The sequence below is a fragment of the Callorhinus ursinus genome, unplaced genomic scaffold (genome assembly GCF_003265705.2).
Source record: "Callorhinus ursinus isolate GAN/ISIS: 27379988/994484 unplaced genomic scaffold, GSC_fseal_2.0 scaffold44, whole genome shotgun sequence".
NCBI classification, from domain to species: Eukaryota; Metazoa; Chordata; class Mammalia; order Carnivora; family Otariidae; genus Callorhinus; species Callorhinus ursinus.
The window spans coordinates 3420352-3436035 of NW_027397106.1; the positions used below are offsets into that span (position 1 = coordinate 3420352).

General features: G+C 41.6%; 1 protein-coding gene across 5 annotated transcripts in view; it reads right to left on the minus strand.

Annotated features, from left to right (window-relative positions):
- Nucleotides 1-15684, minus strand: part of SCN8A (sodium voltage-gated channel alpha subunit 8) — a 176587-nt gene that overhangs the window by 114084 nt on the left and 46819 nt on the right. For all 5 annotated transcript variants that reach the window (XM_073881974.1, XM_073881976.1, XM_073881973.1 and 2 more), the window contains exon 2: nt 3948-4277. In XM_073881974.1, the coding sequence (XP_073738075.1) occupies nt 3948-4223 (276 nt within the window). In that variant the 5' untranslated portion in view covers nt 4224-4277. The remainder of the gene's footprint in view (nt 1-3947; nt 4278-15684) is intronic.

The following is a 15684-nucleotide window of genomic DNA, read 5'->3' on the forward strand; positions in this document are numbered from 1 at the left end:
ATTCAACAAGTTATTGTTTAAGGATTGGAGAGAGAGACACTTTTTCAAGTAATAGAAAGTCCTTGATTTGATTTATTAAAAAAGTTTGGAAGGGGGAGAAATGAATTGAGAATTTACACCGATAAAATATAAGATTTCAGGGGCTCCTGGGTGGCTCAGTTGGTTAAGCGACTGCCTTCAGCTCAGGTCATGATCCTGGAGTCCTGGGATCGAGTCCTGCATCTGACTCCCTGCCGAGCGGGGAGTCTGCTTCTCTCTCTGACCCTCCCCCCCTCATGCTCTCTCTGTCTCATTCCTTCTCTCCCAAATAAATAAATAAAATCTTTAAAAAAAAAAGAATTCAAAGCATGAAAGAAGGGAAAACAAATAACAAAATTAAGATTTCAACAGGCTTAAGAAAATAGCAGAAAGAAAACCAAGAACAAAGGCATTCAGGAGAGTTCAAGTTCCTTTGAATGCCTATTTTTTTTGCCAATACATATATAAAGAAACTCTGGAAGACCCTCCTAACAGTGGTTACCTGTTCAGGGAGACAGGGAGTGAGCAGATGAAGGAGAGGTGTAAAGGAGAGACTTTTTACTGAATATCTTCAATTGATTTTTTAACCATGTAGGTATACAACTTATTTTTATTTAATGTAAACAAACAAACAAACAAATCCCTTAAATTCAATTATTTGCAAGTAACAGCTGAAATACAAGAAAGCCAAAGAACGGAGACATTAGAACAAAGTACCAAGAGGCAAAGAAAATGTTATAGCACTGGTAGGTCTGAAGAAATCCAGAGAGAGGATAATCTAGACTGTTTTCAGGGACCAGCTGGGAGTGAAATGCAACATGGACAACATTTCTGAGGGCCTCAAGAAGCTTGTGATAGCTCAAACCAGCCCCAGCTGGTACAAGGGTATCCTGAAAATATGACACACAGGTTTATGTTCCTGTGTCCCTGGAGAGTATGAAATCCACAATGGGATAAAACCAGAACTCTACTGACAGGGAAGTAGTTTTCTTTCACCTTCTAAAACAGAGGGAAGGAAATGAGAAACCAATTTCAATGAGAACCATAAAAATGATTAATTAGGTAGAAAATGAGACCTATAAAGAAAAGATAAAGAAATCCACTTGTACCATTTAACAAAGAAAATTCTATTTTGCAAGAATTATTTAAGGCAGTCCATGAAAAACAAACGCAAGGGAATTCCTCTTAAAGTCATTTCTACTCTCAATATTTTTTGATTTGTGGGTTAATTCCCAGTGTGCTTCCTTGTAGAGGAGACCTTGCTAATTTGGCCTAGTGAAAGGCCTAGTTAGAAGTATTAGTAATGCCAGTGAAGATTTGTAAATAAACTTGAGCAAGCATATTATTATTCAACTAAAAAATCCCTTGCTTTGGGGTGCCTGGTTGGCATGTGACTCTTGATTTTGGGGTTGTAAGTTTGAGCCCCATGTTGGGTGTTGAGATTACTTAAAAATAAAATCTTAAAAAAAATCCCTTGATTAAAAGTACAATTAATACTTCTGAAGTGCTACTAATGTTCTTTCTTGTCATGAGTGTTAGTTTGTTTGCTTTATAATAATCATTAATCTATGCACTTATGTTGTATGAACTTTTCTGCATGGTGGTATGTTTCACAATAACGAAAAAAAAAGATGAGCAAAAAAAAAAAAAAATACAATTAAAGTTATCCTTTCCGCAAACTATCTACCCTTGTGGTGAGGCCAAAGGCTGAAGTCAGACTGTCTATCATGAAGTGCCAGTCCCCTAATAGAGCTCCATCAACATCTATCCTACCCAAGGAATGATACCTATCAAGGTCAGAGACTGTTGGCTTGAGGCCTCCGTCCCGATCCAGGGCCACTGAAATCTGAGGCATTAGGAGAAAAGACGCTATCTATAGGGCAGGACCAGGGGAAAAGGCATGCAAAGGGAAACTGGCTCTGACAACAAACAGCTCTATGTATTCTTCATATATTAAGTCAGGTTTAAGAAAGGTAGACTTACTTTGTATTTGAGTTGGAAAAATAAACAGTTAAAATAAAAGCAAAGAAGTTTTAGGAACCTGAAAGGCCAGGGTCCAAGGCAATTTTCTTACTGCCATAAGAGTACTTTCTGAAAAAGTTATATCATTGGCCAACTCACCTAAATAGGCACAACCTAAACCCTGTGATTTGTCATTGCTTTGTACCTTTTCTAAGATCATGGACTTAAGGGTAGGAAAGAGCAAGGAAATCTAAAAATATTTCAAAATTTTATAACGAATGTAATTTTTTTCTAAAAATAGCCCACGATTCCATGTTTCCTTATTCACTAACCCAGAATGTTACAGCCTGCCTCCTCTTTCCCCCATTTACCCCACTCTGCAAAGGCCCAGATTACAAAGTTAGACTTTAAAAAAGGGAAGAGTAAATGAGGAAATCAATGAAAGTTTATGAAAACTACTCAGTTCCAGAACTTGATGTGTGAAAAAGTCCTTAGAAATTTTGTCCAACTTCTCAGTTCTAGATGAGAAAATTTAGGCCCAGAGAAGTGACATGTCTTGCTAACAGACATGAACTAGTTTTGACAAGTTTTTTCTTTATTTACAACTTTCTCTTCCTATAATCTATCTGTGGTAGCTTGAACAATACACAAAAGAGAAAAGAGAAAAGAGAAATACAGATAATAAACATGGTGAATTATGGCAGAGTCAGGAGTGTTTACTTCTAGCCTACTGTTATTTCTATCACATCATGCTTTGTTTCTGAAACTTTCTATATTTTTCAGGTGCAACAGAAGTGAGTGAAGGACCATTTTGTGTAGACAATGTCTTAACTGCTTTTGCCATCCTGAGCCAAAAATGACTCCACAACTATAGCTAGATCAAGAGATCTACTGGTCTCATCTTACTTCTGTCCCATTATTAAGCCAAGAAACTAAAATTTCTTCCAAATTAAAAGATTGAAGGGCAAGTTAGGAGAAGTTTATGAGGCAATTTTGTTAATAAAGAGGGTTTAGGTATTACATATTTGTGAATATGTAATTACACAAAGCCTTTTCTCCCCTCATCTGGAAACACCTATCACTCTAATTCTTTAAATGACATTTATCAAATGAGGGATCCCTAAAATGGTGTCTGATGTCATTCCTCAGTATGCAATGGCTCATTAGTTGGCTGGTGGATTAACCAGGGGGCTTTGTTTCTCCACCTGTTGCCTCGTTTCAAAAAATAATCATGAGAAAGAAACCCACGGTTTGGTCAAATATTTGTTAGAGGAGTTTGAAACTCTTGGCCAAACGAAGAGTAGCATTTATTTCACTTGTGCTTCTTATCGGCAAGAATAACAGAATGGACTCTAATGGAAGAATGAGTGGTGGCTCAACCCACACAACTGAGTAACAAGGCCAAAGACCCGTGTCCTCACTGGCCTGGTTTGGTTTACCTTATTCTATTCCTGTCTCCAACAGCTATGATCTAATGTTACCAAGGGACAGAGAAAGTTCGGATAGAGTCCAAATCCATCAACTCCTTTATATTAACAATAGTCTTTGTTGATACTATAATAGTTACATCATCTTTATATTTAAAGATAGAATTTTGAATGTGTGTGGGAGAGAGAGTCTACCCGGCTATATCATCTTTCACTATGCCATCTTTCCTGGACTCTGTTAAATAGTCCCATTGCATTTATGTTCTCTTTTGTTTTTGTTTTTAATCTGTTTTCATCTTTTTCTGATCTGGCCTGGAGCTAAAAACGGAAGTCTTATTAACAGAGTCGAGAAGTGTCAAGACCCACAAATGACCCTGAGCAGCAATTAAACTGAAAAATAAACCCCATTAACCAGAACTGAACCAGAAGGTGAACTACTTATCCAAACTTGGGCAAAGGGACAGTTCTTTCTTCCCTGTCTCCCCTAAAGCCTGTGAGGAAAGGGGGTCTGAAGCTGGGCCGCCACCTCCTCCAACTCACTTTCTGCGTCAAATAGTATGGGTCAAAGTCCTCCAGGGGAACTGCGACCAGGCCTTGTGGGATGTCCCCATAGATGAAAGGCAGACTCTTCCCTGCCTCCAGGTCACTGTTTGGCTTGGGCTTGCTGTCCTCATCGTCTTCCCGGTGACTGCCTTCGGCCTTGGGCGGTTTCTTGAGCTTGCTCTCGGCAATGCGTCTCTCGATGTTTGCCAGCGACTCAGGGGTGAAAGGCTTGAAACTATCAGGGCCTGGTGGTGCGAGCAGCCGCGCTGCCATCTTCTCATCCTGCAGCAGCTTCGTTAGTTATGCTGCGTCCGGGACAGGTCAGCTCTGGAAGAAAAGGCAACACAGACAGCAGTAATCAATCGCCGCTCTGAAAAGAGGCCAGACCAAACCATCTCACTCTTGCCCCTTATTCACAACCTCGGCAACACACAGTTGCTTCCATGACACGGTTACTTTTCTCTCCAGAAAATCCGTGGCGGGAACGGGCTAGGTGAGGCCCGTCACCAGCCCTCAGGGGAATGGGTAGCCAGGGAGATGGAAAGACGGGAGGTTCCTGAATTGCTAGCTTTTCTTACTTACTTACACACCACTCACTGTTTGCAACCACATACGACTACAAAGATGGATTCCATTTCCCTCAAGGAACTTCTATTCTAACTAATAAGGCATATCTAACATTACCCAGGGGCACATGTTGGCTTTGGAATCCTTATATGCCCAAGTCACCTTCCTTTCCTGGAACTCTGTTCCCTAAAGAAATACTCTTCCTTCCAAATACAACACAAGGGCAAACCGTCACTCTTTTCGAATTTCAGTTTTGGAAAACACTAAACTTTGGAGGCACAAAATAGAGATAAATCGCTTCCATCTACTTTGGCTCTTCCATTTCAAATTATTTTTCAATTCACCAGGATGTGTAAAGTCCATCTGGTACAGAGTCCAGAAGTACCTCTCTGATGACTGAGATCCTGCCAGGGACAATTGGGGGTGGGGCGGGGGGGAAGCAAATGGCAGAGGAATCTCCGAGAACTTCTGAAGCAACAGCACTGCAGTGCCCGTCACAGAGTGAAGGATGGCAGAGAGGCCCGCGTGCAGCCCAGAGGGGCTCAAACCAGGAAGGACACAAGTGAGAACAGAACAACAAACCAAACTTCCCTTCTAAAAGGAAAAATGAAGTAGTGCCATACTAGAGCCAATGATTTCTAAGCATGGGATTTGAAAAGCCCATTTCCATGTTCATACAGAGTCCTGAGTTATTTAAAACATGCTTTGAGGGGCACCTGGGAGGCTCAGTCATTAAGCGTCTGCCTTCAGCTCAGGTCATGATCCCGGGGTCCTGGGATCAAGCCCCACATCGGGCTCCCTGCTCAGCGGGAAGCCTGCTTCTCCCTCTCCCACTCCCCCTGCTTGTGATTCTGCTCTCACTGTCTCTCTCTCTGTCAGATAAACAAATAAAATCTTAAAAAAAAAAAAGAAAAAGAAAAAGAAAAAAGAGTCCACCTCTTGATTTCAGCTCAGGTCCTGATCTCAGGGTCCTGAGATTGAGCTTCCAGTCGGGCTCCGCGCTCAGCACGGAGTCTGCCTGAGATTCTCTCTCTCCCTGTCTTCCTCTGCCTCTCCCCAGCAAACACACACACACACACACACACACACACACTCTCTCTCTCTCTCTCTCTCTCTCTCAATAAATAAAAACTTTAAACAAAACACACCTTGAAACAGGGGAATCTCTAACATCAAAAACAACAGTGTTTGGTGCCTGTCACAAAAGGACCCAAGAGGTGAGTCTTACCATAAAGCTTTAGGGCTTTACCAGCATTTCATCTGGTGCTCATGGTGCTGCTTTTGCCGTTAGTTCTGCGGGCTCCACAAAGACAATCTGGGAAATTTTTTTTAAAAGGCTAAAGATTGTTCTTTCCCTCCTACTTAGCCTTCAGGGTCCACTTCAAGGCAAGTATCCATAAAACTTGAGGCTCCTCAAGAGAACAGTAGTAGAGTTAACTCTAAATAATTTGAGAGTGAAATACCCAAGGGCTCCTTTCATAAACACACCCGCAGAGATCCCAGATTTCTCTAGTGGTAGTGATTGCTAAGTGTTGCAAAGGCAGTGTGTAGTGTCTCTATGTGGGCTGGTCAGCTCACTCCCTTACAGCATGGGACTAATGATGCCGGAACCACAAGTCTGCCCCCACAAAGACCAGAGAGCTCCATGCTGCGCTGGAAAAAACCCACTGTTCCACAGACCGTGGGGTCCAAGAAATCATTTTCACATATGAGGCACAGAATTTTTGAGAAGCAAGGGATTTTACAGATACAGTCCATTTCATTTTAGAGATTAGGAAACTTGGGGTCCTAAGATCGGACAACTTGCCCAAGGTCACAGGGCCAGGGTAAAAATCACAACCAAAGTGCCCTGACTCTCCAAATCATACGTCTCTTCTTGTGACCAGGGCCAGTCACCCACCCTCCTGTTCTACTCTAATCCGCACTGCTCCCAGCAGGAATAGTCTGGATTGTCAAGTAAATCACAGGCAAGTGCCAATGGTATTGCTGATCTAAGACTTTATTCAGAACGTTTTCCGCACGATAGATTCCTTTTCTCTCATTCCTTTCCTCCTCTCTATCCCTGAATTGTCTCTGGTAAATGCCCACTCCTCCACACAACCTTCCCACCAGCTGCAGCCTTTACTAATTTATCATGATCTTAGCTAACGTTTATCTACCACTTACTATGTTTCAGGCACTGTTCCAAGCACCTTGCTTCTATTAACCCATTTAATCCCCAGGGCAACATATGAGGTTATCATTATTCTTCCTTTTTAAGAGATGAGAAAACAGAGACACAGAGACACAATACAGCCTGACCAAAGTTACACAGCTAGAAAATGACAAATCAGGATTCAAAACATCCTATTTGCCCTTGTTTTGGCTCTTAGTCATTGTTGAATTGTACCCTATAAATTCCCAGAGGGCAAGCGTGGTGCCTTAAACTACTTCTGTATCCCTTTCACAAATGATAGGATTATGCTTGAAACCCATAATAAGTTCAAATACCTGGGACCTCTTGGCTTTCACAGTCACGCTCATTCTCAACCCTGGGTCACCCTCAGTTCCTATTTAGAGGACAAAGAATACTGCAAGAGTTGCTTCCACATGGAAGCAACCCAAGTGTCCATCGAAAGATGAATCGATGGGCCACCTGGGTGGCTCAGTCGTGAAGCATCTGCCTTCGGCTCAGGTCATGATCCCGGGGTCCTGGGATCGAGCCCCGCATCGGGCTCCCTGCTCAGCGGGAAGCCTGCTTCTCCCTCTCCCACTCCCCCTGCTTGTGTTCCCTCTCTCGCTGTGTCTTTCTCTGTCAAATAAATAAAACCTTTAAAAAAAAATCTTAAAAATTTTTTTTAAAGAAAGATGAATGGCTAGAGAAGTTGTGATATATATATATATATATACATATATACACAATGGAATATTATTCAGCCATAAAAAAGAATGACATCTTGCCATTTGCAACAACACAGATGGACCTAGAGGGCTTAATGCTAAGTGAGATAAGTCAGACAGAAAAAGACAAATACCATATGATTTCACTTATATATAGAATCTAAAACAAACAAACAAACAGCAGAAATAGACCATAAACACAGAGAACAAACTGATGGTTGGCAAGGGGGGCGGGCAAGGGGGGGATGGGCAAAGTGGATAAAGGGGAGGAAGAGATACAGGCTTCCAGTTATGGAATGAATACATCACAGGGATGAAAGGCACAGCATAGGAAATAAGGTCAATGGTGTGGTCATAGTGTTGTATGGGGACAGATGGCAGTTACACTCATGGTGAGCACAGGTTAGACTTGCCCAGTCACTATGCTATACATCTGAAACTAATGTAACACTCTGCGTCAACTATGCTCCAATTGAAAAAAATGCATATACTGCAAGAGGCAGTGACTGAAGATGCTGACAAAGCCTGTGACCTGACTGTACACCCCTGTGTTCTTCAAAGGTCAAGCTGACCAAGGTTAAGTCCTCTGCCTTTGTTTCCAGAACCTGTTTCCTCCCGCCTTCTCCAAGATCATGGTCCCTCAATGATCCCAGCTCCCCCTCACAGTCTCAATCTTTGCTTTTCCTTTCCTACTTCTGTATCTTCTCCCTTTGTATCTCCTGCCCCGCTCTCTCTCCATATGGCTTAAGATCCTCATTCCGTTCTATGTTATCCTGGTTCTGGCTACAACTACAGTCTCTTCTTCTCTATGGGCCGGACTTCTGCAATCTTTCTGCAACACTCTTTTAGGGATCTCATCTACTCAACATAATCTGTACATGGGTGATTTCCAGATTTTGATCACCAGCCCTAATTGTTCTCCTGAGTCTCACAACTGCCGTCACCATTTCAAAATTAACGCAAGTAAAACCATTCATCTCTTTACTTCCCAAACTGATTCCTTCTCCTGGCTTTCTTAATTCTGTTATTAGAGCCATCATTTTTCCAGCCATCTAGCAATGAATCTCAGTCATCTTTGCCCCATCATCCTTTGCTGTCCTTGCCCAACCAGTGACCAGCCTTACTAATTCTTTTTTCTTCTGAGTTTCCACTTGCAACAGTATCACCGGCATCCAGGTCCTACTGCAACAGTCTCCACTTGTAGACCAGTCCTCAGACTACCAGGCACATCTCTGCTTCCATTATGCCATTTCCCTCCTTCAAACCTACCAGACTTATAGGACACCATCCAAACTTCTGCCACTCCACTGCCATTCAAGGTCTTCTACAACTTTACACTTCTCAGACATTCTCTTCTACTCTTCCCTGCAAGAACATCTACTCTGGTGACTGTTTTTTGTTTTGATTTTCTAGGCTTTTTTTCTTAAGGTAGAACATAATAAAATATATAGATCTCAAGTGCACAGATTGGTTATTTTGTGTGTGTGTGTGTGTGTGTGTGTATACACACCTGTGTAACCACCACCCAGATTAAGTTATAGAAGATTGATTCTAGCAGCCAGACAGCTCTCTTGAGCTCTCTCGTCAATAACCACCACCATGACCACTAACCTAGCAAAGGCTAGTCTGCCATCTATCTCTATCTCATTGATCTAGATTAGTTTGACCGGTTCCTGAACTTCATATAAGTAGAATATAAAGTACTCTTCAGGGTCTGGCTTCTTTCACTCAACATCTTTTCTCTGAAATTTATCTTTGTTGTGTCTGTACCAATAGTTCATTCTTTTTATTGCTGGCCAGTATTCCATGTATGAATCCAGCACAGTTTATCCATCTTACCTTGATAGACAGTGAGTTGTTTATTGTTTTAGGTTATTGTGGACAAAAGCTGCTAACAGCTGACAGAAGCTTTTGCACATGTCTTCTGGTGGCCATATGTGTTCATTTCTCTTCAGGTAGAAACAGGAATGGAATACTGGGGTTAAAAGAGGGCATGTGTTTGTCTCACTTTGATAATACCTCCAGAAATGTAAGAGGGTTCTAATTGCTCTGTATCTTCACCAAACTTAGAAATGACAGTCTTCTTTATTTCATCCTTTCTAGTGGGTGAAGAGGTGTAGAGGTGTAGAGGTGTAGAGGTACTACAGTTTTTTAAAAAATAATTTACTGAGGTGAAACTTATATAACATAAAATTAACCATTTTAGAGTGAACAACTCGTGGGAATTAGGATATTCACAATGCAGCGCAATTACCATGTCTATTTAGTTCCAAAACATTTCCATCACTCCAGAGTAAAACCCTTTACCCACTAATTAGTTTCTCTTCATTACTCTTCCTGTCCATTCCCCAACCCTGCCCTGAGCTTCTGGCAACCATCAGTCTGTGTTCTGTCTCTCTCGATTTATTCTGGATATTCATACAAATGGAATTTTACAATAAGTAATCTTTTGGGTCTGACTTCTTTCACTTAGCATGTTTTTGTTTTTAAAGATTTATTTATTTGAGAGAGAGAGAGAGTTCACGAGTGGGGGGGCGGGCAGAGGGGGAGGGAAAGGGACAAGCTGACTCCACTCTGAGCGCTGAGCCCGGTGAGGGGCTCCATCTCAGGACCCTGAGATCATGACCTGAGCCAAAACGAAGAATGGGACACTTAACAGACTGAGCCACCCAGGTGCCCCTTAGCATAACATTTTTGAAGTTTATCCACAAGGAAGCATGTAAAATATCAGTCCTTCACTCCTTTCTATGGATGAATAATGTTTCATTATATGTGTCATAATTTGTTTATTCATTTATCCATGGATGGACATTTGGGGACTTTCCATTTTGGAGCTATTGTGAATAGTGTGTGCACATGTACTTATTTTAGTTCCTGTTTTTTTTTAAGATTTTATTTATTTATTTGACAGAGAGAGAGAGAGAGAGAGAGAGAGTGCTCAAGAAGGGAGCAGCAGGCAGAGAGAGAGGGAGAAGCAGACTCCCCGTGGAGCAGGGAGCCTGATGCAGGACTCTATCCTAGGACGCTGGGATCATGACCTGAGCCAAAGGCAGACGCTTAACCAACGAGCCACCCAGGTGCCCCTCCTGTTTTCAGTTCTTATGAGTATACACCTAGGAGTGGAACTGCAGGGAATGCCAAACTTTTTCCACAGTGGCTGAGCCATTTTGTATTCTCACCAACAATGTAAGGATCCAATTTCTCCATATCCTAGCCAACACTTATTTTCCTTTTTAAATTTAAAAATTTTTTTATTACAGTATTACAGCCATCCTAGTGGGTGTGAGAGGTGTTTTCATTGTGGGTTTTGGTTGGCATTTCTCTAATGACTAAAGAGGTTGAGCAGTTTTTCATGTTTGCTGGCTTACTGGAGTTTTAATTTGCTTTTCTCTGACAGTATTGAGCACCTTTTCATATGTTTATTGACCATTTAGATATCCTCCTTTGTGAAATGCCAGTTTAAGTCTTTGGCCACTTTTTTCTATTGGGTCACTTGCATTTTCTTATTGATTTGTGGGAGTTCTTTGGATATTTTCCATACAAGTCAGATATATCTCAAATGTTTTTTCTCCTTTTTACGTTCTTAATGGTGTCTTTTGATAAAAAGTAGTTCTTAAGAACTGAAAACAGGAGGGGCACCTGGGTGGCTCAGTTGGTTAAGCGTCTGCCTTTGGCTCAGGTCATGGTCCCAGCGTCCTGGGATAGAGTCCCGCATCAGGCTCCATCTTCTCTTTCATGTTTTCTTTGTTCTGAGAAATCTTTGCTTATCCCAAGGTCATGCAGCTATTAGCCTATATTTTTTTTTTAGAAGCTTCATTGTTTTAGCTTTCTTATTTAGATTTCAAATAATTTGGAATTGATTTTTGTATGTATAAGATAGAGGTCTAGGTTCTTCCCCCCACCCACACATGGATATCTAATTGACCCAGTATCACTCAATAAAAAGGCTGGTCGCTGCTATTTTCATTGACTTCTAAATATACTTTCATTTTTTTGTTTTAAATCCCCTGAACTCTTTCTTTAATTTTCATCTAAGTTCTATCCATCCATTTAAACCAGCTTAAGGGCGCCTGGGTGGCTCAGTTGGTTAAGTGACTGCCTTCGGCTCAGGTCATGATCCTGGAGTTCCAGGATCAAGACCCGCATCGGGCTCCCTGCTCAGCAGGGAGTCTGCTTCTCCCTCTGACCCTCCCTCCTCTCATGTGCTCTCTCTCTCTCATTCTCTCTCTCAAATAAATAAATAAAATCTTTAAAAATAAAAATAAAAAAACAGCTTAAAATCTTCTTCTGAGGAAACTGTCTTGCAAAAAGTAAAAATAAACTTTTTAGATTTAGAAGGGAGTTAGAGACCACCTTGTCCAACTTTCCTTACTTTAAAGATAAGAGAACTTTCCAGTCAGTGAGAAAGGCTGTTATCTAACTGCTAATTAATGGCAGATGTAGAGCTAGGGCACAAGTCTCTTGGCCTCCAACATAATACTCCTTTCAGCATACCACACGGCCTCTTAAGCAATGTACCTTGCCCATCAGACCAACCCAGTCTCAGTTTTCTTCCTCTTGCAGTGCTAGATGAGACACCTAGCCCAGATGATGAAGGAACAATCAAAGTGACCTTTAGCCCTAACGGTTCTGAAAGAAACTGAACTGGACTCAAAGTTGGGGGAAAGAGATTATTAGGATTCCCTTCTCTTGGTCATCCAGGAGGATTAAGGCCTGAAAATATCAGCTGTGGCCTGTACCTACAACTAGAAATGAATCTAAATTAAGGGGAGAGTGGTAGAAGAGGAAAGGAAAACTGGCTTTGGAGTGGTTCGAACAGGGATGAAGGAAGAGAAGTCATTCAGGAGGAACTGTTAACAGCAACATTATAGGCAAGGGTCCTCAAGAAAAATGTTAAGAGGAGGGTCAAATAGCAAGTAGTGTTAAAAACTTGTCTCTGACTTGAAAAAGAAGAACAAAGTTGGGGGACTTATGCTTTACAATAGCAATGATTACTACAAAGATACAGTCCCCAAAGCAGGTGGTGCTGATGGAGGATAAAAGCAGAAAAATGTTCACCTGTAGCCCCGAAGGCTGACTTACAGCTTGTGCAGTTTCGATGAGGATCGACTATGTGCTGGCTGCTGCATTCCTGGAGAGTCTCGTGACTGCCTGTACATCTCAGCAGTAGTTAATACCAAACTGGACAATAAACACCAGAGCAATCCTGTGAAAGTAGTTTTGCGAGTGGAAATTCAAAGCGGACATTTATGATTTAGCACTCCCTGCACGACCCCAGCCCCGAGCACCCAGCATGTCGACGGCCAGCCTCACACAGTCACACAGCAGACGTGCAGCAATCTGCTCACGGGTCCCGTCCGTCGCGCTACCTGAATAGACTTAAGTTGCACCATACGACGTCTCAGGAACTCTTTCCTGGCTGTCGCAGTCCACCGTCCCATAACAGCACTGGCATAAAGATAGACACGCAGACCAATGGAATGGACCAGAAACAAACCCTCAGATATATGGCCAAATGATTTTCAACAAGGGTGACCGGCCCCTTCAATGAGGAAAAGGTCAGGCTTTTCAACAAATGGTCCTGGGAAAACTAGGTATTTATATGCAGAAGGGTGAAGTTGGACACTTATTTACACTATACACAAAAATTAACTCAAAATGGATTAAATATCTAAACACAAGAGCTAAACCTATAAACCTCTTTAGAAGAAAATGTAGAGGGAAATCTTCATGACACTGGATTTGGCAAGGATTTCTTGCGTATGACACCAAGAGCACAGTGACAACAACAAAACAGATATAACTGGACTTCATAAAAAAAAAAAAAACTTTGTGCCTCAAAGGACACTATGAAGAGAGTGAAAACGCAACCCACAGAATGGAATAAAGTATTTGCAAATCATATATCTCATAAAAGATTAATACTCAGACTATATTTTAAAAAATCCTACAACTCAACAACAAAAAACAAACAACCTAATTAAAAAATGCATGGGGGGTGGTGCATGTGGGTGGCTCAGTCAGTTAAGCGTCTGTCTTTAGCTCAGGTCATGATCTCAGGGTCCTGGGATCGAGCCCCGTATCGGGCTCCCTGCTCAGCGAGGAGTCTGCTTCTCCCTCTGCCTCTGCCCCTCTCTCTGCTCATGCTCTCTCTCTCTCCCTCTCTCTCTCAAATAAATAAAATCTTTAAAAAAAAAGATTCTCACTGCCTTTCCCTGTGCCCCCCAACCATGCTCTCTCTCTAAAATAAATAAATCCTTAAAAAAAATGTACAGAGGACTTGAATAGACATTTCTGCAAAAGAGACATACAGATGGCCAATAACCACATGAAAAGGTGCTCCACATCATTAATCATTAGGGAAATGCAAATCAAAACCACAATGAGATCAACTTCACACTCACCAGAGTGATTAATATAAAACAAAACAAAACAGAAAATAACAAGTGTTGGCAAGAATGTGGAAAAATTGGAACCCTTGTGCTGCGTATGGCAGTCCCTCAAACAATTAGACATAAAATTTATGTCCAATTGCTACCACAAGATTCAGCAATTCTACTTTTAGAATTATACCCAGAGTAATTGAAAGCAGGGACTCAAACAAATATTTGTACACCCATGGTCACAGAAGTATTATTCACAATAGCCAAAATGTGGAAGCAACTCAAATGTCCATGGATAGATGATGAATAGATAAACAAGATGTGCTATATCCTTACAATGGAATATTATTCAGCCTTAAAATGTAAGGAAATTCTGGGGGCACCTGGGTGGCTCAGTCAGTTAAGCATCTGCCTTTGGCTCAGGTCATGAAGATCCTGGGATCGAGTCCCGCCTCAGGCTCCCTGCTCATTGGGGATTCTGCTTCTCCCTCTGCCCCTCCCCCCTGCTCATGCTCTCTCTCTCAAATAAATAAATAAATAAAATCTTTTTTAAAAAAGGACAAATGCTGTATGATTCCACTTATATGAGGTACCTCTAGTCAAATATATAGGAACAAAAAGTAGAATAATGATTACTGGGGGCTAGAGGGAGGGAGCAATGAGAAATTATCCAAATGGGTACAGAGTTTCAGTTTGGGATGATGAAAAAGTTATACAGGTGGACAGTGGTGATGGATGTCCAACAATGTGAATGTACTTAACACCACCAAATTGTACATTTAAGATGGTAAATTTTATATTATGTATATTTTACCACAATTTTTTTAAAAAAGGAAACAATACATTTACTGTGCTCCCTACTATATGCCAGAAATTATATTGATGATCAATGTAACTCCCTGCCTTCAGGGACCTTTAAAGTCTTCTGGGGGTGGCAGACAAGTAAACAGGTAAAGTACAGTATGATAAATCTAATAAAGTAAAATGGGCTTTTAGAGACATGCACAAGCAGGACACCTAATCTAGTTCAGAGAGATAAAGGAACTGACATCTCAGTTAAAGCCTGAAGGATGGCTGGTGGAGTGGGGGATGGCGGGAAAATGGACAGAGCTTTGCAGGAAGAAGAAACAGCATATACAAGAGACTACAGACAAGGGAGATCAAGTCATTTGGGTACTGCAAACGATTCAATGTAAGCAGACTTCAGAAAATTAACAGATAAGCAGGTGCCACATCAGGAAGGCAAAGACGTTATCATGGGAAGGAGTTCTGATTTTATCCTGAAGGCAATAAGGAGATACTGAAGGTTTTTAAATAGGGAATGACTTGATCAAAGTTTCATTTCAGAAAGATTATTCCAGCTACAGTATACAGAATGAGGTGGGCAGTGGGGAGATGCGGGTGGGGGAGGAGCAAGATCAGAGTGAAGAAGACCAGGTAGAAGACTGTGGTAGCAATTCAGGTGAGAGATTATGACAGCCTGAACCAGGCAGCAACAAGTAGGGAGGATGTACTGAACAGTCCTATTGACTAATTGAAGTGGGAAGTAAAGTCGAAGGAAAACCAAGAAAGAGGTCCAGATTTTTGTCATGGGCAAACGGATGGAAGGTAGTAAAACTCACTGAGAGAATAAGATGTGATGCACAGCTTGGGGGTTAAGATGACTTCACTTTTAAATATGTTGAGTCTGAGTTGCTTTGGTACATCCAAATGGACCCACAAAATAGGCAGTAGATACATGGTTCTGAAGTTCAAGGGAAAAGACTTAACCACAAGAACTAAAAGAAGAGAAGTTTGGTGGAGAACCACAGCTAGCCCCTGAGAACCGGCAGCCAGCTCTCTGCATGTTGATATATAGCTCATTTGGAATCAGCCAGAGGAGCAGCTCTGCGCTGGGAGGAAGG